Source organism: Pleurodeles waltl, chromosome 8, assembly GCF_031143425.1.
Source record: "Pleurodeles waltl isolate 20211129_DDA chromosome 8, aPleWal1.hap1.20221129, whole genome shotgun sequence".
Taxonomy (NCBI): domain Eukaryota; kingdom Metazoa; phylum Chordata; class Amphibia; order Caudata; family Salamandridae; genus Pleurodeles; species Pleurodeles waltl.
The window spans coordinates 501,003,490-501,026,568 of NC_090447.1; the positions used below are offsets into that span (position 1 = coordinate 501,003,490).

The window sequence follows — 23,079 nt, forward strand, 5'->3', positions numbered from 1 at the left end:
GGAATTCTGCAGGAAAGACACAAATCAGCAATGCAACAACAATGGATTTCCAGTCGAGGGTACCTGTGGAACAAGGGGACCAAGTCCAAAAGTCACAAGCAAGTCGGAGATGGGCAGATGCCCAGGAAATGCCAGCTGTGGGTGCAAAGAAGCTGCTACTGGACAGTAGAAGCTGGAGATTCTGCAGGAACGACAAGGGCTAGGAACTTCCCCTTTGGAGGATGGATCCCCCACGCCGTGGAGAGTCGTTCAGCGGTATTTTCCTAAAGAAAAACCGCCAACAAGCCTTGCTAGCTGAAAATCGTGTGGTTAGGGTTTTTGGGTGCTGCTGTGGCCCAGGAGGGACCAGGATGTCGCCAATTGCGTCTGGGGACAGAGGGGGCGTCGAGCAAGACAAGGAGCCCTCTCAGCAGCAGCCAGCACCCGCAGAAGTGCCAGAACCAGGCACTACGAGGATGCGTGAAACGGTGCTCACCCGAAGTCGCACAAAGGAGTCACACGTCGCCGTAGGACAACTTAGGAGGTCGTGCAATGCAGGTTAGAGTGCCGTAGACCCAGGCTGGACTGTGCACAAAGGATTTCCGCCAGAAGTGCACGGAGTCCAGAGTAGCTGCAAAAGTCGCGGTTCCCAGCAATGCAGTCTGGCGTGGGGAGGCAAGGACTTACCTCCACCAAACTTGGACTGAAGAGTCACTGGACTGTGGGAGTCACTTGGACAGAGTTGCTGGATTCAAGGGACCTCGCTCGTCGTGCTGAGAGGAGACCCAGGGGACCGGTGATGCAGTTCTTTGGTGCCTGCGGTTGCAGGGGGACGATTCCGTCGATCCACGGGAGATTTCTTCGGAGCTTCTAGTGCAGAGAGGAAGCAGACTACCCCCACAGCATGCACCACCAGGAAAACAGTCGAGAAGGCGGCAGGATCAGCGTTACAGAGTTGCAGTAGTCGTCTTATGCTACTTTGTTGCAGTTTTGCAGGCTTCCAGCGCGGTCAGCAGTCGATTCCTTGGCAGAAGGTGAAGAGAGAGATGCAGAGGAACTCGGATGAGCTCTTGCATTCGTTATCTAAGGAATCCCAAGAGACAGAGACCCTAAATAGCCAGAAAAGAGGGTTTGGCTACCTAGGAGAGAGGATAGGCTAGCAACACCTGAAGGAGCCTATCAGAAGGAGTCACTGACGTCACCTGATGGCACTGGCCACTCAGAGCAGTCCAGTGTGCCAGCAGCACCTCTGTTTCCAAGATGGTAGAGGTCTGGAGCACTCTGGAGGAGCTCTGGGCACCTCCCACAGGAGGTACAGGTCAGGGGAGTGGTCACTTCCCTTTCCTTTGTCCAGTTTCGCGCCAGAGCAGGGCTAAGGGGTCCCTGAACCAGTGTAGACTGGCTTATGCAGAAATGGGCACCATGTGTGCCCATGAAAGCATTTCCAGAGGCTGGGGGAGGCTACTCCTCCCCTGCCTTCACACCATTTTCCAAAGGGAGAGGGTGTAACACCCTCTCTCAGAGGAAGTCCTTTGTTCTGCCATCCTGGGCCAGGCCTGGCTGGACCCCAGGAGGGCAGAAGCCTGTCTGAGGGGTTGGCAGCAGCAGCAGCTGCAGTGATACCCCGGGAAAGGCAGTTTGGCAGTACCAGGGTCTGTGCTACAGACCACTGGGATCATGGGATTGTGCCAACTATGCCAGGATGGTATAGAGGGGGCAATTCCATGATCATAGACATGTTACATGGCCATATTCGGAGTTACCATTGTGAAGCTACATATAGGTAGTGACCTATATGTAGTGCACGCGTGTAATGGTGTCCCCGCACTCACAAAGTCCGGGGAATTGGCCCTGAACAATGTGGGGGCACCTTGGCTAGTGCCAGGGTGCCCACACACTAAGTAACTTTGCACCTAACCTTTACCAGTTAAAGGTTAGACATATAGGTGACTTATAAGTTACTTAAGTGCAGTGTAAAATGGCTGTGAAATAACATGGACGTTATTTCACTCAGGCTGCGGTGGCAGGCCTGTGTAAGAATTGTCATAGCTCCCTATGGGTGGCAAAAGAAATGCTGCAGCCCATAGGGATCTCCTGGAACCCCAATACCCTGGGTACCTCAGTACCATATACTAGGGAATTATAAGGGTGTTCCAGTAAGCCAATGTAAATTGGTAAATTTGGTCACTAGCCTGTTAGTGACAATTTGTACAGAGAGAGCATAACCACTGAGGTTCTGATTAGCAGAGCCTCAGTGAGACAGTTAGTCATAACACAGGTAACACATTCAGGCACACTTATGAGCACTGGGGCCCTGACTAGCAGGGTCCCAGTGACACATACAACTAAAACAACATATATACAGTGAAAAATGGGGGTAACATGCCAGGCAAGATGGTACTTTCCTACACAACCCACCCCCCCCCAAACGAAGGACAATAAGACTAGCCATGACCTGATGAGTCTTCATTGTCTAAGTGGAAATATCTGGAGAGTCCATCTGCATTGCAGTGGCTACTCCCAGGTCTATGTTCCACTGTATAGTCCATTCCCTGTAGGGATATGGACCACCTCAATAATTTAGGATTTTCACCTTTCATTTGTTTTAGCCAAAGTAGAGGTTTGTGGTCTGTCTGAACAACGAAGTGAGTGCCAAACAGGTATGGCCTCAACTTCTTCAGTGCCCAGACCACAGCAAAGGCCTCCCTCTCAATGGCAGACCAACGCTTTTCTCTAGGGGTCAACCTCCTACTAATAAAAGCAACAGGTTGATCCTGGCCCTCAGAATTAAGTTGTGATAGGACTGCCCCTACTCCTAATTCATATGCATCAGTTTGGACATAGAAGTTTTTAGAGTAACAAGGGCTTTTCCGGACAGGTGCAGAGCACATGGCCTGCTTCAGCTCCTCAAAAGGTTTCTGACAGTTTGCTGTCCATAATACCTTTTTAGGCATTTTCTTGGATGTGAGGTCATTAAGAGGGGCTGCAATGGAGCCATAGTTCTTAATGAACCTCCTGTAATACCCAATGAGGCCTAGGAAGGCTCTCACCTGACTCTGAGTAGTAGGGGGAACCCAATCTAAAATAGTTTGGATTTTCCCCTGAAGTGGTGCAATCTGTTCCCCACCAATAAGGTGTCCCAGATAAACCACCTTCCCCTGCCCTATCTGGCACTTTGAAGCCTTGATAGTGAGGCCTGCCTTTTGCAGGGCCTCTAAAACTTTCCATAGGTGGACCAGGTGATCATCCCAACTGGAGCTAAAGACAGCTATATCGTCCAGATATGCTGCACTAAAAGCTTCCAGCCCTTGCAGGACTGTGTTCACCAACCTCTGAAAAGTGGCAGGTGCATTTTTCAATCCAAAAGGCATTACTGTGAATTGGTAATGGCCTCCAATGGTTGAAAATGCAGTTTTAGGTTTAGCATCTTCTGATAATTTGATCTGCCAAAACCCTGCAGTCAAAGTCAAAAGTGCTTAGATACTTGGCAGATGCCAGTGTATCTATGAGCTCATCTGCCCTGGGTATAGGGTGAGCATCAGTTTTGGTTACCTGGTTGAGGCCTCTGTAGTCAACACAAAACCGCATTTCTTTCTTTCCATCCTTGGAATGAGGTTTTGGTACTAATACCACAGGAGAAGCCCATGGACTTTCAGAGTGCTCAACCACTCCCAGTTCTAACATTTTCTGCACCTCTTGCTTTATGCAGTCCCTGACATGGTCAGGCTGCCTATAGATTTTACTTTTGACAGGCAAGCTGTCTCCAGTATCTATAGTGTGCTCACACCAAGAAGTGGTACCTGGCACAGTAGAGAAGAGTTCAGAAAACGGACCCAGGAGATTTATGCAATGGTCTTTCTGCTCAGCAGTAAGACAATCAGCCAAAACTTCACCTTCCACTAGAGCATCTTGTTTTGTGGAAGAGAAGAGATCAGGTAGAGGATCACTGTCTTCTTCCTGTCCCTCATCAGTTGCCATGAGCAGGGTGAGATCAGCCCTGTCATAGTAGGGTTTAAGGCGATTGACATGGAGCACCCTAAGGGGACTCCTGGCAGTGCCTAAGTCAAATAAGTAGGTAACTTCACCCTTTTTCTCAACAATTGTGTGGGGTCCACTCTATTTATCTTGGAGTGCTCTTGGGGCCACAGGCTCCAAGATCCACACTTTCTGCCCTGGTTTGTACTGAACCAAAACAGCCTTCTGGTCATGCCATTGGTTTTGGAGCTCTTGGCTGGCCTGAAGGTATTTACTGGCCTTTTTCATGTACTCAGCCATCCTTGATCTGAGGCCAAGTACATAATCCACAATATCTTGCTTTGGAGCTTTTAAAGGTTGTTCCCAACCCTCCTTGACAAGTGTTAGTGGACCCCTAACAGGGTGTCCAAAGAGGAGTTCAAAGGGGCTGAAGCCTACTCCTTTCTGGGGTACCTCCCTGTAGGCAAAAAGGAGGCATGGTAAAAGGATATCCCATCTCCTGCGGAGTTTTTCAGGGAGTCCCATAATCATGCCTTTGAGAGTTTTGTTAAATCTCTCCACCAGTCCATTTGTTTGTGGATGATAGGGTGTAGTGAACTTGTAAGTCACCCCACACTCCTTCCACATGGCCTTTAAGTAAGCAGACATAAAATTGCTTCCTCTGTCTGATACTACTTCCTTTGGGAAGCCCACCCTAGAAAATATTCCCAGGAGGGCCTTTGCCACTGCAGGTGCTGTAGTGGTCCTTAAAGGAATTGCTTCAGGATATCTTGTGGCATGGTCCACTACCACCAAGATAAACCTATTGTCTGAAGCAGTAGGAGGGTCAAGGGGGCCAACTATGTCAACCCCTACCCTTTCAAAGGGAACCCCAACCACAGGCAGTGGAATAAGGGGTGCCTTTGGGGTGCCACCTGTCTTGCCACTGGCTTGACAGGTTTCACAGGACTTACAAAACTCTTTTGTGTCCTCAGACATTCTAGGCCACTGAAACAAGGGAACAAGCCTGTCCCCAGTTTTCATTTGTCCCAGATGTCCAGCTAGGGGAATGTCGTGGGCTAGAGTTAGGAGGAACTTTCTGTACTCCTGAGGAATCACTAACCTCCTGGCAGTTCCAGGTTTAGGATCCCTTGCTTCAGTGTACAAGAGGTTGTCCTCCCAGTAAACTCTGTGAGAGTCACTGACATCCCCATTAGCTTGTTTGACAGCTTGCTGTCTTAGACCCTCTAGTGTGGGACAGGTTTGCTGTGCCACACTCAGCTCCTCCCTGGCAGGCCCCCCTTCACCCAAAAGCTCAGCAGTGTCTGCTTCCAGCTCCTCTGGTGTAGGTTCTGCACAGGGTGGAAATTCTTCTTCCTCAGAAGTAGAATCCACTGTAGAGGGAGGGATAGTAGGACGTGCTTTACTTCTACTAGCCCTAGCTTTAGGGAGCACTTGGTCTATTGTTCCAGGATCCAAGTTTCCCTGTCCTTTTTGCTTTTTGGCCTGAGCCCTGGTTAAAGCAAAAATATGCCCTGGGATGCCCAGCATTGCTGCATGGGCCTCCAACTCCACATCTGACCAAGCTGATGTCTCCAAATCATTTCCTAGTAGACAGTCTACAGGTAAATCTGTGGCTACCACAACTTTCTTTGGACCAGTAACCCCCCCCAGTTGAGATTTACAACAGCCATGGGGTGGCTAAGTGTGTTGTTGTGAGCATCGGTTACTTGGTACTGGTAACCAAGTAGGTGTTGTTCAGGGTGGACCAGTTTCTCTATCACCATTGTGACACTGGCACCTGTGTCCCTGTAGGCCTGAACCTCAACACCATTTATTAGGGGTAGCTGCTTGTACTTATCCATGTTAAGGGGACAAGCAACTAAGGTGGCTAAATCAATAGCCCCCTCAGAGACTAACACAGCCTCTGTGGTCTCCCTAACAAGACCAACCCCAACTAAGTTACCAAAAGTGAGCCCAGCTACTCCCTTGGATTGGCTATTAGTAGGTTTGCTTCCACCACTGCTATTAGTAGGGACACTAGGTGTAGCAGTAGGGGTTGTAGTGGTAGGAGGCTTGGTGCTTTTCTTTGGACAACTGGGATCTGTTCTCCAATGGCCTTTTATTTTACATAAATAGCACCATGGTTTCTTTTCTTTGTTTTGATTAGAAGAGGATTTGGGCCCACCACCCCCACCAGAGTGTTTTTGTGAGCCTGATGAAGACTCATTTTTAGATTTGTCCCCACCCTTGTCAGAAGACTTACCATCCTTCTTCTTGTTGCCATCTTTGTCACCCCCTGTATGAACTTTTCTGTTCACCCTTGTTCTGATCCATTTGTCTGCCTTCTTTCCCAATTCTTGGGGAGAGATCAGATCAGAGTCCACCAAGTACTGGTGCAACAAATCAGACACACAATTATTAAGAATATGCTCTCTCAGGATCAAGTTATACAGGCTGCCATAATCAGTAACTTTACTGCCATGTAACCACCCCTCCAAGGCCTTCACTGAATGGTCAATGAAATCAACCCAGTCTTGTGAAGACTCCTTTTTGGTCTCTCTGAACTTTATCCTGTATATTTCAGTGGTTAAGCCATAACCATCCAGGAGTGCATTCTTAAGAACTTTGTAATCATTGGCTTCACTTTCTTTCACAGTAAGGAGCCTATCCCTACCTTTTCCACTAAATGATAGCCATAGGATAGCAGCCCACTGCCTTTGAGGGACATCCTGTACAGGACAGGCCCTCTCAAGTGCAGCAAACCACTTGTTAATGTCATCCCCCTCCTTATAAGGGGGAACTATCTTGTGCAGATTCCTGGAATCATGCTCTTTTGCAGGATGACTATGGGGAATACTGCTGCTGCCACCATGGGTTTCTAAACCCAATTTCTGTCTCTCCTTCTCTACTTCTAAGGTCTGTCTATCCAAATCCAGCTGTTGCTTCTTGAGCTTCAGTCTGGTTTGTTCCACTCTCAATCTATTGAGCTCCCTTTCTAACAATCTGTCATCAGGGTGGGTGGGAGGGACATGCCTTGAAACAGAAGTATGGTGAGAATGGACAGAAGGAGACCTATCCCTTACAGAAGGCACCCTAACAGCTTGGTTAACAGAAACATCACTTCTACTGTGGTGAGAATGAATGCTTTTGCTATGATGTGAGACAACACTATCTGTATGGTGTGACTCAACCTCAGTACCAACTATGCTAGACTGTCTAGTAATGGGCAGGCTATGAAGTTTCTTTCCTGAATCTTTTCCTAGGGGGGTCCCTGGATCAGATTGGGAACCATTAGCTACTTTTTCAACAGATGGGGCCCTTTTGGCCTTATCTTGTTCCCTAAGCATGTTAAGCAATAATTCCAAGGAAGAATTCTTCCCTACACTCAAACCTCTTTCTATACAGAGACTCCTTGCTCCTTTCCAGCTAAGGTGGTCATATGCAAGTTTGGACAGATCAACATTTTGGCCTGTGCCAGACATTTTTAGAAAGAGTTTAAGTGATAGAAAAAGAAAAAAAAGTTTTCAGAACTTTTAGAAAGACAGATTTTTTTTTTTTAACTTTAAAGAACTTTTTAGAAAGTTTAGAGTTACTTTTCAGCACTTTTAGAAAAGAGGCGAGAAAAGAAATGCAAAACTTTTTGGTTAGGTGTACATACACTGAACTTGTTTTGTATATTTTTCTCTTATGAAAAGTACAATGACAAAAGTGGTAAGTAGTCTCAAAGCACTTATCCCACCACTGCACAACCAATGTAGGAGGCTGGACTGGCTTGTAGTGAGTACCAAGGGGTACTTACACCTTGCACCAGGCCCAGTTATCCCTTATTAGTGTATAGGGTGTCTAGCAGCATAGGCTGATAGATAATGGTAGCTTAGCAGAGCAGCTTAGGCTGAACTAGGAGACGAGTGAAGCTCCTACAGTACCACTACTGTCATATGCACAATATCATAAGAAAACACAATACACAGATATACTAAAAATAAAGGTACTTTATTTTTATGACAATATGCCAAAAGTATCTCAGTGAGTACCCTCAGTATGAGGATAGCAAATATACACAAGATATATGTACACAATACCAAAATATGCAGTAATAGTATTAGAAAACAGTGCAAACAATGTATAGTTACAATAGGATGCAATGGAGACACATAGGGATAGGGGCAACACAAACCATATACTCCAAAAGTGGAATGCGAACCACGAATGGACCCCAAACCTATGTGACCTTGTAGAGGGTCGCTGGGACTATTAGAAAATAGTAAGGGTTAGAAAAATAGCCTACCCCAAGACCCTGAAAAGTGAGTGCAAAGTGCACTAAAGTTCCACAAAGGACATAGAAGTCGTGATAGGGGAATTCCGCAGGAAAGACACAAATCAGCAATGCAACAACGATGGATTTCCAGTCGAGGGTTCCTGTGGAACAAGAGGACCAAGTCCAAAAGTCACAAGCAAGTCGGAGATGGGCAGATGCCCAGGAAATGCCAGCTGTGGGTGCAAAGAAGCTGCTACTGGACAGTAGAAGCTGGAGATTCTGCAGGAACGACAAGGGTCAGGAACTTCCACTTTGGAGGACGGATCCCCCACGCCGTGGAGAGTCGTGCAGAAGTGTTTTCCTGAAGAAAGACCGCCAACAAGCCTTGCTAGCTGAAAATCGTGCGGTTAGGGTTTTTGGGTGCTGCTGTAGCCCAGGAGGGACCAGGATGTTGCCAATTGCGTTTGGGGACAGAGGGGGCGTCGAGCAAGACAAGGAGCCCTCTCAGCAGCAGGCAGCACCCGCAGAAGTGCCAGAACCAGGCACTGCGAGGATGCGTGAAACGGTGCTCACCCGAAGTCGCACAAAGGAGTCACACGTCGCCGGAGGACAACTTAGGAGGTCGTGCAATGCAGGTTAGAGTGCCGTGGACCCAGGCTGGACTGTGCACAAAGAATTTCCACCGGAAGTGCATGGAGGCCGGAGTAGCTGCAAAACACGCGGTTCCCAGCAATGCAGTCTGGCGTGGGGAGGCAAGGACTTACCTCCACCAAACTTGGACTGAAGAGTCACTGGACTGTGGGAGTCACTTGGACAGAGTTGCTGGATTCAAGGGACCTCGCTTGTCATGCTGAGAGGAGACCCAGGGGACCGGTGATGCAGTTCTTTGGTGCCTGCGGTTGCAGGGGGACGATTCCGTCGACCCACGGGAGATTTCTTCGGAGCTTCTAGTGCAGAGAGGAGGCAGACTACCCCCACAGCATGCACCACCAGGAAAACAGTCGAGAAGGCGGCAGGATCAGCGTTACAGAGTTGCAGTAGTCGTCTTTGCTACTTTGTTGCAGTTCTGCAGGCTTCCAGCGCGGTCAGCAGTCGATTCCTTGGCAGAAGGTGAAGAGAGAGATGCAGAGGAACTCAGATGAGCTCTTGCATTCGTTATCTAAGGAATCCCAAGAGACAGAGACCCTAAATAGCCAGAAAAGAGGGTTTGGCTACCTAGGAGAGAGGATAGGCTAGCAACACCTGAAGGAGCCTATCAGAAGGAGTCTCTGACGTCACCTGATGGCACTGTCCACTCAGAGCAGTCCAGTGTGCCAGCAGCACCTCTGTTTCCAAGATGGCAGAGGTCTGGAGCACACTGGAGGAGCTCTGGGCACCTCCCAGGGGAGGTACAGGTCAGGGGAGTGGTCACTCCCCTTTCCTTTGTCCAGTTTCGTGCCAGAGCAGGGCTAAGGGGTCCCTGAACCGGTGTAGACTGGCTTATGCAGAAATGGGCACCATGTGTGCCCATGAAAGCATTTCCAGAGGCTGGGGGAGGCTACTCCTCCCCTGCCTTCACACCATTTTCCAAAGGGAGAGGGTGTAACACCCTTTCTCAGAGGAAGTCCTTTGTTCTGCCATCCTGGGCCAGGCCTGGCTGGACCCCAGGAGGGCAGAAGCCTGTCTGAGGGGTTGGCAGCAGCAGCAGCTGCAGTGAAACCCCGGGAAAGGCAGTTTGGCAGTACCAGGGTCTGTGCTACAGAACACTGGGATCATGGGATTGTGCCAACTATGCCAGGATGGTATAGAGGGGGTAATTCCATGATCATAGACATGTTACATGGCCATATTCGGAGTTACCATTGTGAAGCTACATATAGGTAGTGACCTATATGTAGTGCACGCGTGTAATGGTGTCCCCGCACTCACAAAGTCCGGGGAATTGGCCCTGAACAATGTGGGGGCACCTTGGCTAGTGCCAGGGTGCCCACACACTAAGTAACTTTGCACCTAAACTTTACCAGGTAAAGGTTAGACATATAGGTGACTTATAAGTTACTTAAGTGCAGTGTAAAATGGCTGTGAAATAACGTGGACGTTATTTCACTCAGGCTGCAGTGGCAGGCCTGTGTAAGAATTGTCAGAGCTCCCTATGGGTGGCAAAATAAATGCTGCAGCCCATAGGGATCTCCTGGAACCCCAATACCCTGGGTACCTCAGTACCATATACTAGGGAATTATAAGGGTGTTCCAGTAAGCCAATGTAAATTGGTAAATTTGGTCACTAGCCTGTTAGTGACAATTTGTACAGAGAGAGCATAACCACTGAGGTTCTGATTAGCAGTGCCTCAGTGAGACAGTTAGTCATAACACAGGTAACACATTCAGGCACACTTATGAGCACTGGGGCCCTGACTAGCAGGGTCCCAGTGACACATACAACTAAAACAACATATATACAGTGAAAAATGGGGGTAACATGCCAGGCAAGATGGTACTTTCCTACAAGCACCCTCTCAAGGCTCACTGTCAGCTGTGCAGACAGTGAACATTGCGAGTGTGCTGGTGCACCCTGGAGCTGGCAGCATTGCTGCCGGCTTGATTCCGAACCAGAGTCAATGGTGCCACCGGTTTCCTGCTAGGGTGATGAGCAGAAAGCGAGGTTTCCAACCGTCAGCCTAGCGGGAAACCCCTTAATAAGTCTGGCGAGGTGGATGCCACTACGCCGGTGGCCACCCTGTCTGGAGTTTGGGGGACGGGCTTTCCCGTCCACCAAACTCAAAATGAGGCCGTGTGTATCCCTAATGTTATGCAAACTATTTTTATCATGTTAGATAGTTCATAAATGACGCCTTGCCACCAATAGGCAACGCTGGAGAATTACTCCTTTACACCAGCATTCATATGTGTGTCTGCCCAAAGCCGTGTTTATGAATGATCCATCTTTTGGACCATTTCCACATGACAAATAAGCACACACAACTCTCACAACTGTGTTCCTAAATGTGGACGCCCGTGCCTATTCCACATTCTTTCAGTGCATGAAATGTCTGCTACCCTACGTTGCTAGAAATTATGATGATTGTTCCACATAGATTTGGAAAAGCACAGGAGGTTTGTAAGAGAGCCCATTGACTAAGGTACAGAAATGTGGGGAGCTACAGGCAGTGTCATCATAAGGATGTTGGGGGCCCTGGGCAAGAAATAATTTGGGGATCCCTGCTCATTGCAGCTTTGCAATTTAATGCACAATTTTTGCTAATTCATGCCTTATATTGCCTTACCATATTGAATTATGCATTAAAGGTTAAGGCTAGGGGTGGGTAAAACTCATGGAGTTTCACTCCGCCAATACAAGTTGGCGTTTTCACTGTCCACATCAGTGTATGCCCTCTGCTAGTCCTTTTTAATTTATTTTTCACTTTTATGTACCGGGAACTAGGCCCAAAGCCATTAAAGCACTTTACATGACCACTATATTACACTACAAAAGGTCAAATTCGTTTTGGGATGTAGTTATAAGGAGGAATTCCGTTGTCAGAGAATTAAGGAGCTGAAAATTGTCCATCCTCTAGGAGTGCAGTTAGGACAGTCTGTTTATTAAGATGGCTATGTGTTCTATTGTTGAGATCTTCAGATAGAGTTATGTTTTTTGGTGCTGTTGTTGGCAGTTGGGTGTCACTGGCACATTGTTGCACCTGAATGTTTCAGAATCATACTTGGAGAAGGTAATAACGTAGAAGTCAAAATTGAATGCAGAGGGAAGCTGCATAATATTTTTGCTGTGTCCAGTGTATGTTATCTCATTTTTAACATCTACTGGACAGATGCTTTTAGAACCAGTTTTGGGCCATGCAGTGTTGTATTGTTCTGCATGCAATTTGTTCATGTGTGCTCTTTGGTGACAACTGGAGGATGCTTTGCAAAAGGAACAGGCTCTTTAGTCACGGCGTTAATGGCTGTGCCACTGGTCTGGAACAAAGTCTTGCAGTAAAAGGAAAACCATAGATCCATACATTTTTTTTGTGTGTGGGTTGTCAGCTGCTATAGGTATGCAGAAGCGCATTGCACATTGTTCTGCGCGTTGGGCAACCTGCTACGGGCCAACCGGCTCCTCCCCCTCCATTACCCATGCAATTCAACACAGTTAAAACCAGAAATTACATTACAGGTGTATGTGCGCAGTAAATGGACCTCATTTACATTATCTATTGTGAGAAACATTCTAATCGTACATTGCAAACTTTATTGTATTGTGATCCAAGAAGTACCTAGTGATAGCTGTATTGTAATAAAATAACAACTTTGGGGGCGTTTTTCTCATTGCGCACTGACTGAATCGGTGTCTTGTTTACTGATTTCTCCTCAAACTGTATTACTTGTATTCAATTTAAATCATATTAGGCACATTGCTATGATATTTTTATGAAAGTATCTATTTACCACTGATTTTATAACATGTTGTTCCTTTTTAATTTACAGATACTCACCAATCCTCACCATCACTTTATCGACAGCCCTTTGTACAAGGACATCACTTTGGTGGCCTGGGATCCGTCTCCCTACTCGGCAAATCTCTACATGGTAAGGTTTTGTCGATTACAGTGCTGAACATGCTCAACACGTCACATACGGACAAACTTTAGCCCCAGTCGCATTTGTCAAGCCATTTACTCCTGGAAATTGAACTTACACGCACAAATGGATGTGTGAATCAGGCCCAGTAAGGTGATTCACAAATATTATTTAAATGAAGCATCGCCTGCCTTCTAAATTATCATCTGTTCTTGCACAACGGCGCAGGAAGTAGAAAGGGAAAAAATAACTTTAATCTGAGTTTCTTTATTTTGGCATTGTTCAAAGTAGACAACATAATTGTTCATATTTTCCAGTTGTTTGTAGAAGTTACAGATGCATTAAATGACCATACCAGCTTGCCTGGCTGTTTCTGGGCTGAGGTGAGAGATTAAATAATGGTAAAGCAGATAATATTCATAATAACAAAATCATCTTTGCATGTGCATGTTTCTATATCAATGGCAGGGATAGAGGAGACAGGTAGTAAGTTAATGTTATTTTTATACTATCGTTTTCTGAAGTATGACTTTCTTAAATTGATACTTATTGGGCCTCAGGTACTTATATTTCAAGTAGGAAATTGTGAATAATATCTATTTGCAGTTTGCAATGTATTATTTGAAATGTACAAAAATGTATTCACTTGAAATGGTCGCAATTTGCACACTGACCCCTACAGAATGCATTGGTATTTTGAGAACCTATGTATGAGATAAGTCACAATTTGTGACCCAGTACGGTTGGCTACAGCCACAGGCTTGGTGGCCTGCTTGTGCCAGCAGACCGTCATATCTGTGATTGCTTTTAAATAAAGCATTTGTTTATCAAACACGCCCATTTTCCTAAAAGGAAAGCAGGATGTATGTAAAAAATGTAAACATTTTGTAACCATTTTTTAGGAGTAGGCCGTGATCTCAGGGACAATTGAATGCTCCTAAAAAAAATTTGGGCTCCTTTCCCAAAGTGGAAGGGGTCCCCAAAGGACCCCTTTCCACTTGGGAATAGTTGCCACCTCCTTCAATGCATGGTAAAATATTAATAATTTGCATCCCGATTTCAGTCGCAAAACATTAATACATAACTTAAGGAATCAGTATTTGGAAGGGACTCCCTTTTTCCGCCCCTTCCAAGTAGCAATTGTGTATTTGCTCACAAACCCAAATTGTGATTTGGTAATATGTTTTCAGTCGCAAAGGCTCCAATTTGACCTGTGCAACCGTAAAATTGCTTTTTACACGAGGCCCTTTATTTGCACATTTGCTTAACTAACTTCCATATTAATTTAAACTATGGAATTAAAGTTTATCTTAGGAGAAGCCTATTTTTGTTATAAATGCAAAATAATTAAGGAATTCAAACTAATATGGTGCCCAAAATGATGAATCGGTTAATATATGTACTCAGTGCCTAAAACAAAAATATAGAATTGTGGATACTTACTGGCCAAGAGAAGGGCCTGCGCTCTTTTATTATTTTTTTTTTACCCTGACTCAAAAGTGTCGGTGTTTTTACTTTGAGATTAAAGAAGTGCAGAACATGTTCATTTTAAACACTGTATTCTCTGAGTGCAAACATATTCAGTATGCCCAATAAAAGAATCATGCAAGGAGACAAGTTGGCACCCCCAAATATGTAAGAAGCATTGACAAAGCAGATAGGTCTCACATTTGCTAGTGAATACCACCCTACTGACTTTCTCAGGGTTTGTTTCTTGCCCTTCAGAATGTTGCTGAATATGCACACGTACGAACAGAAGCCATCTTCTAAGAGATTTTTAAAAAATCCATAACAAGATGACTGCAATGTATGCCACTCCTGTACCCCAGCAAACTTGTCATGGAGTTTAAAGAAACATAAGAATAATCTTTACAAGATGGTCAAGATTCATGCATGTGCATGCACAGTAACCATTGTGTAATGGATTTTCTTAAAGGTATGGACCTGTCTGTCACCTTCTAGGATTCCCTTCCCCCCTGCAACAGTGAGATGGTAATCACTGAAAGTAAAGTAGAGGGAAATGTGATGGGCATGGTAGGTATTGCTGAATATATAGACGGGAAGTGGAAAGTAGTTCAAGAGAAGATAGCATCAGATAGTGTTTAACTATTACTAAAACTTTCAAAAGTTTCAAGTTTGTGTTTGCTACACACATATTCCCACAATCTAGCTCCAGTCTAACTTGTGGCAAATTATTGGTTCATCAAATTACAAGGAGCTCACATTCTAGAATAAAGGTCTGATTATACCTTCACCCTTATATCTTTTGTCTTTGATGTTAAATGATCTTTAAAGATAGATTCCTTGCTGGCACATTTTAAAAACAGTCTCAAATCCAATTGTTCTTACAGTCAACATGAATTTAGTTCTACCTATTTCTTATTCTTTCTTGCGCTCCAGCCTCCTATCCTCCTCAGTCTGCTTGCAGATAACTACAACCACAGGTCCTGGAGATGCTTGGCTGGTAGTGTGGTGTATAAACATTATCATTCATCATCCTTTTGTCAGTGCTCCTCCATTGCCCTGCCACGATGCCTTAACAATCGTGGACTGCAATGGAAGCACTCCTTTACTTATGTAAGGAAATGTGTTGCAATGTAAGGAATTTGTTATGAATCCTTAAACTACTTTCTTCCATGAAGTCATTTTCTTGAATGATATGTACTTTATTCGTTTCTGTATAGGTGGTAACTACTCTGCAATGTATTTCTCGTTACTCCTGCAATCTATCTTCACCCTTTTCTTTCCATCTCAGTCCTTCTCATCTGTCCCTTGCCCTCCACTCACCCTCAAATTGTAGAGCTCGAGTTCACTGCCAGACTGGGAACTGAGCATCTAGAGAGTCAAGAGGGGAACAAGGGAAATGAATTAGGGTTATTTGTGACCTGTTTCACCAGATGGAATTTGAAAATCACCTGAACAGTTCTTTTGTTTTCATTGTAAGAACAATAAATGCAGTGCGTTTCAGTATTTACTTGTGATGACGAATATTTGCCGACTATTACCACAATGTCAAGCCATGCACGTGAATTTGTCATTTTATAATATTTTGTACATGTTCACTAAATGTCTACTATGATGAACACCTTTAAAAACTATGGCAGATAAGAAGACTGTTCAGTTCGTAGGTGTGCCCCACCCTCGGTGCATCAGTCTTTCAGTCAGAATTATGTAAGTGCAAAAACGAACGCAACGATTAACAATTACATCATGTAGCTGATATGATTTCCAGATTATTGTTTCCATGTAACAACCATTACAACAAAAGGTATGAAACAAATTCCAGCAAACTATTGTTGATTTAAATACTTGATCCAATAGAGCAAGGGAACTTACATGATAGCATGCCTTTTATGTCATTTTAGTGGTACAAGAAACCGGACTACAATCTATTTACGCCATATGTGCAACACCGTAGGAAAAACCCAAACCAGCCATTTTATATTTTGCATCCCAAATTCATTTGGGAGCTGTGGGACATAATACAGGAGAACACTAAAGAGATGATACAGCCAAACCCACCATCGTCGGGGTTTATTGGTAAGTTGTTCTTGGTGAAAATGCATATAGGTGTGAAAGTGACATGAGAAAATTAGGATACAAATATAGCTGTAAACGTTATGTTGTGCTCGAATTTCTTTTTGCAAAAGGGATTGGTTTTGTTGTACTTTGTGTTTCAAGTCATCACAAGATGCATTGCTGCATATTTAGAAGAGGTCTGATTTGGTCTTAAGGTACAGAGCCACCGAAGAATGGAAACGAGACTGAACACCCAGTTTGTGGTCTTGAAGCTGCCTCAACATGTCGCGCTTTTGAATGTGGTTTGTCGGTACTGTTGAACTTGCCACAAATCGTGAATCATTGCTTATTTTTCACTTGGTCTGTTTTGTAGACTATGCAAAGCACACTCAAAGATTGTGTGTACACGACGGTCCCTCAATTCTGAGTTATAGAAATGTAATATGATGGTATCCCGCCTCCCATGTGATTGTACTATTCAAAACTACAGAGAGTCCTTTGATGTAGCTGGAGAGGAATTTTGGTCATTCAGTGGTAGCGAGTTTGTGCTTTCAGAGACTCAGTTAAGGTGAGCAGAGTCCAGGGCCTTTTTGAATGTAAGTGTTAGATATAGATCCTGGTCTCATCTAAATGATGTTAAAACTTGTATTTAGGTTTGCTTTCGATTTTGTACCTTTAGGCCCATATTTATACTTTTTAGCGCCGCATTAGCGTCATGTTTTTACGCAAAAGCGGCACAAACTTACAAAATACAATTGTATTTTGTAAGCTTGCGTCGCTTTTGCGTTCAAAAGCTGCGCAAATGCAGCACTAGAAAAGTATAAATATGGGCCTTAATATTCTTTAAAAGCTTTGACTATAGGGCTATAATAGGCATCCGTGGACAACGGCCAAGGATTTAAAGCACAGCAGAGTAGAATTTATCTATTTTATGATGAAGCCTGATATGCAGTATGATTTAATGTATGAGGTCCCGCTGTTTCAAATTAGTGCATTTGATTTGTGATTTTTGTCTTGTAGTATTGCACTTGGGTGAATACTGAAATAAACTCTTACTACTAGCACCCATAAGTTAACCTTTTTTTTTTTGAAGATCAACATTTCTTTTGGCACTATTTAATTTTTTTAAATCAAGCAAAGACCAGAAAGGCTATTGAAGTATTTTGTGCCCTCTGCTAAATCTTTATTAACAATTTCGAGATGCTTCTTGAGCTCAACCACTGTTCTAGAATAGTAACAAGCTGCAAAACTATCATAGGTAAGTAGCATTATTTTTAATACAATTTTTTTTATGTATGTTTAAAAGGTCAAAAGTTACTTCTCAGATGTAAATGAGTAGATACATTGGTGTTGCACAGTTAAAACGATCCAGTGTGTGTAGGGGTGTCTTTTTTTACAGGTACTCTAGGGCCCACTTAAGGCTTTACACCAAGACTGTCCAACTATTATCCATAAATCACAATACACCAGGCTTCCATGATAACAACTGTCTATTTGACTGATACCATTAGGCATATGTGCATGTAAATGTATCTTATGCAGATATTTTGAAAGACATCCATGATTTCTGTCCTCAGCAATTGAAGTTTCACACCAAAATATATTAGTACACATCATCTATATATTAATATCAAATTTACTGTATTAATTGTATAAAAAGGGCAATGTATGCTTGATTCTTTGACTACCGATTTTAAATATTTGAATATTTAACACAGAGAAAAACTTCTGTACCTTTCATGACTGAAAAATTCAGTGATTGGTAGTCTTAGGTTAGTAATATCCTAAGATAGAGTTTTTGAGCTAGTTCCTGAAATGTTTATTCATTCATTGCTAGCCAATTTTCACACCTATGTCGAAGTATGCATGCAGATTACCACACTAAGGGCCAGATGTAGCAAAATGCTAATTTGCGACTTGCAAATTGCGAGTCCCTGCGACTCGCAATTTGCAACTCGCAAATTGGTATGCAGTACGGTGTCTCAGACACCGTCTGCGACTCGCTATGGGGTCGCAATGACCCACCTCATTAATATTCATGAGGTGGGTCGCTAATTGCGGCCCCATAGCGAGTCTAGGCACAAGCAAACATGGAGGCCTGCTGTCGCCAGCAGACCTCCATGTTCGTGACTGCTTTCAATAAAGCAGTTTTTTTTGTTTTAAGTGTAGCCCGTTTTCCTTAAAGGAAAACGAGCTGCACTTAAAAAAAAAAACGAAACCTTTAGTTTCGTTTTTTTTTTCAGGGCAGGTAGTGGACCACTACCTACCCTAAAAAAATATTTGTGGGTCCATTCACAAAGTGGAAGGGGTTTGATGTGGTGAGAATAGCTCAATCCTGTCCACAATATTCATACCGCAGTATAGTTGGAAATATCTTGCTAAAAACCATGAGATCGCCACTCAGGAATGTAATCTGGGAAATAATTACAACTTTCAGCATCATTGAGAAAATTAATAAAAAACTATATTGGTGACTCAGCTACATCCTCACCCCACTTTCTTTAATATAATAGAGCTCAAATGTCAGATGGATAATATTGGCAGGGAAAATTTCAGATGGAGTATCCCTATGAATTCTTCAAATTTTATGACGTTTGGGAATTTTGGTTAATCACTCATGGAAATTATATGACATCATACCATATACAGTAATTCCTCAAGGTAACAACGTTAATGCATGTACAAGCAATGTGTAACACAATGGTATTATGGGCTTAACAGAGTCCAAATACTTTGATATGACTTATCAATCACCCAGAAAGAATTCCAATTCTCTATCAGAATTCAATCCTGCCTCTACAGCTCTTAATTTCATGATCCATATGGCTTCTTGTCTACGTAGACATAGTTCCCTATTACCCCCCCTTAAATCACAGGGGATATGCTCAAATCCAAAAAATTCAAAACTCTTCTGAGTTGGTTGTTTCTCACAAGAAACAATATGCGCCACCAGGGGATACCTCATATCAAAATTCTTCAGTGCCCGTGCATGTTCACCTATTCTAATTCTGAGCGGTCGTATGGTACTGCCAACATAAATCTTAGAGCATCTGCAGCGTATAATATAAACCACATAATTAGAATTGCAATTGATGGTGGAACGAATTGTAAATACTTTGCCATCATGAGAGAATTCTCGCAAATTATGACAAGCCCAACGGCAAACTCCACAGCAACCACATTTGTAGAAACCTGCTCTTTTTCTTTGTGATAACCAAGTTTCTGTAGGGGAGATAGTGGTAAAACTAGGACTCAGGATACTTTTGAGAGTTCTACCTTTGCGAAATGTTGTCACCAAGCCCCCAGTGATTACATCCTTTAGTGATTCATCCTTCGTTAGGATATTCCAATGTTTGTTCATATATTTTTTCAAGATCAATGAAGCATCATTAAAATCCGTTATAAACCTCACCAAGTTAGATGTCTCCATAACATCATTTCGCACTTTGAGTTTTAGAGCATCTTTTCTGTCCACATACTTGACTCTATGCCGGGCTTTTTTTACAATCTTGTGAGAATACCCTTGTGCCAGAAATCTCCTTTCCATATCATCTATTTGAGAAACAAACTCATCATCAATGCTACAATTTCGTCTTGCCCTCATGAATTCACCAAAGGGGATTGATACCACCTGATGCCTGGGGTGAGCACTTTTCGCATGCAAAATAGAATTGCATGCAGTTGTCTTACGAAATAGTCTGCTGTGTATTTTATTATTGGACACAAAAAGTTCCACATCCAAGAATTCAATCTTAACAGCACTAAATTGAAAAGTAAATCTAATGTTCAAATTGTTAGAATTAATGAAATGGCAAAATTCAATAAGTTTCTCCTCACCTCCTGTCCAAATCATTAGACAGTTGTCAATGTAACGACCCCAGAACAAAATAAATGTGTGCCAAGTAGCGGCATCTGGGCCCCAAATGCATGTGTGTTCAAACCAACCCATGAACAAGTTCGCATATGATGGTGAAAATTTGGAGCCCATTGCTACACCTTGTTTCTGTCGAAACCACATGTTGTTGAATAAGAAAAAGTTATTGGTTGTAATCATATCAATCATATCCAATAGCATCATAGTATGGTCCCATAGATTTGCTGATCTCTTGTGGAGAAAGAATTTCAAAGCTTCTAAGCCTAAGTCATGTTTAATACAGGTATATAGAGATACAACATCTAAAGTTACCAAAAGCATGTTACTATCCCACTCAACATCACTAAGAATACTCAGGATATGTGTGGTATCTCTAATAAAAGAAGGAAGATTTTGTACCAATGGCTGCAGAAAACAGTCAACAAACTCTGAAAGCCTTTCAGTGGGCCCAAGAATACCCGAAACAATGGGTCTCCCCGGTGGAAAAGGCAAACCTTTATGTATTTTAGGTAAAGTATACAAACACGGATATCGAGGATGATGCACTTTCAAATATACAAATTCATCTTTGTTAAGTAACCCTCGATTAAGTATCATAGGGATACTCCATCTGAAATTTTCCCTGCCAATATTATCCATCTGACATTTGAGCTCTATTATACTGTATTAAAGAAAGTGGGGTGAGGATGTAGCTGAGTCACCAATATAGTTTTTTATTAATTTTCTCAATGATGCTGAAAGTTGTAATTATTTCCCAGATTACATTCCTGAGTGGCGATCTCATGGTTTTTAGCAAGATATTTCCAACTATACTGCGGTATGAATATTGTGGACAGGATTGAGCTATTTAAATGGTCTACTTTCGCTTGGTTTGAATGCTGGTTGCAGAAGTAAACACTATTATAGGATTTTCCAGAAGTATATAATTGGTTATTTCCTGGGCAGTTTTGAGCGTATCTCAAATTATTGGTTCTATCCCCACTCGTATTATGAGTCCGTTTTCGATCACGGTGACTCTTGATCAGGAGAGCGAACTCGGAAGCATATTTATTTCCGGGTTCGCTTGCGCGCGAGTAGCGTACTCGAGATGCGTCTTTACTACTAGACGCTGTGGCTATCAAATAAAGAGTTGCGGTAGCATGAGGTGAGTTTAGGTTATTACGAATATCCATCTTCACCGAGTGTAGTGAAAATAAGGATAAGATTTGGGTCTTATATTAAATTCAAAACAATTACCGCTGAGTTTGACCTCGGTCAATACTTCGGCTGGTTCTTCGTATTATAACTATAGATGACGATTAGTTTTAATGGACTGACTCTAGATTTTATACAAAATTAATAATTAGATATTCTTTTTATACTGACAGTTATGGACACACCACTGATGTTATGGACCAAAATTTGGAGTGAAAAATTCACATTTTGACTGTTGATGATTAGTGCCTGAATTAAGAAGGTATTTTGATATTGCATTATTTGATTTATGACATTTTTGTGCACTTTAGGGGGCTTGTAGCTCGGTGCTAGGTGTGTAATGAAGTTGGTGTTTTCACTTTTAGGTAGTTAATTGGAGGTTGTTGGTGGTTTGTTGTTGATTAAGGATCACTGGAGTTATTGTAACTTTGGATTTGTTTTCACTTTCACTGGTTGTCACTCATTCCTGGTGTCTTTTAATTTTAATTTTAATTTCACCTCCCTTGGGTTTTAAGTGTTTTTTGCACTTTACAGTGGACGATTGAGCATTTTGGTTTCATCTCATGATGTTATATTTTACTTTATGATTTCTAGCCCTGAAGAAGTCGTAAAGGATATATCATTTCCCAAGACGAAACACGTGTTGGCTGGAAGGATTGTAACCTGTTGATTACAGACTGTGTAATGTGAATCAGATTTGGAATAAAGACATTGGATTCATCAATCAACTTGACTGGTTGACTCCAGGACCATTGTGATATATTTTAGACTAATGTATTGAAATTGAAAGTGTTTTTGGTGAAGTGTCCACCTAATATTCTTGGTTTTCTATATAATTAGAAGGGACCCTCACCACATCAAGTTTGAAGTTGGAGGTGTTTTCCTCCGAGGGTAGGGTGTTTCCCTGATGAGGTTCCCCGATATTTACTGTGGGTAGATTATTACCCGTAGCGCCATATATCCTTATTTTTACACCCCGCTTCGTTGTTACAAAGTGGAAGGGGTCCCATGGGGACCCCTTCCAATTTGCGAGTGGGTTACCATCCACTTGAAGTGGATGGTAACTGCGACATGCGCATATGCGGTCGCAAATGGTATTGCATAGCACTCAGAATCGCAAATAGGAAGGGAACACCCCTTCCTATTTGCGATTCTGAAATGCATATTGCGAGTCGGTACCGACTCGCAATATGCATTTCTGCATTGGGAAACGCGAATAGCGAGTCGCAAACGGCAATTTTTGCCGTTTGAGACTCGCTATTTGTTTCCTGCATCTGGCCCTAAATTATATATATAAAATATACTTGGGAATCAATAGCAAATGGTGGAAGAGCGGCATGCCGGGTTTAATCTGGCAACACAGGAATTATTTTGATTTTACATATGTTACTGCTAATGTGGATTTGATTTATGGAATTCACTTGACAATTATTAACAAAAATCGTAAGTACTGCTAGTCCTGTGAAATATGAACATCTTTCTTGCATTGCCAGGATATGCATGATACTGTAATAGGTAAAGGCTAGGGCAATCTGTGGTTCTGTTTAGACAAGTACAAGTCATATTATTATTTATAATAAATAGCTGTAGCAAATTTTCTCCCCCTTTGTATATTTTGGGCCCTGTTATTTGAAGAGCGTGAACCGAGCTCAAGAGCAATTGAGCCTAGAACACATGTCATGGATACCAGGAAGATATAACTATTGGGGCAACATCAAGTGTTGATGATCAAGCCACAGCTGGT

General features: G+C 43.1%; 1 protein-coding gene across 5 annotated transcripts in view; it reads left to right on the forward strand.

The window, feature by feature from the left end:
* Positions 1–23,079, forward strand: part of ST6GAL2 (ST6 beta-galactoside alpha-2,6-sialyltransferase 2) — a 268,350-nt gene that overhangs the window by 207,458 nt on the left and 37,813 nt on the right. For all 5 annotated transcript variants that reach the window (XM_069204458.1, XM_069204461.1, XM_069204462.1 and 2 more), the window contains 2 exons: positions 12,656–12,757; positions 16,114–16,288. In XM_069204458.1, the coding sequence (XP_069060559.1) occupies positions 12,656–12,757; positions 16,114–16,288 (277 nt within the window). The remainder of the gene's footprint in view (positions 1–12,655; positions 12,758–16,113; positions 16,289–23,079) is intronic.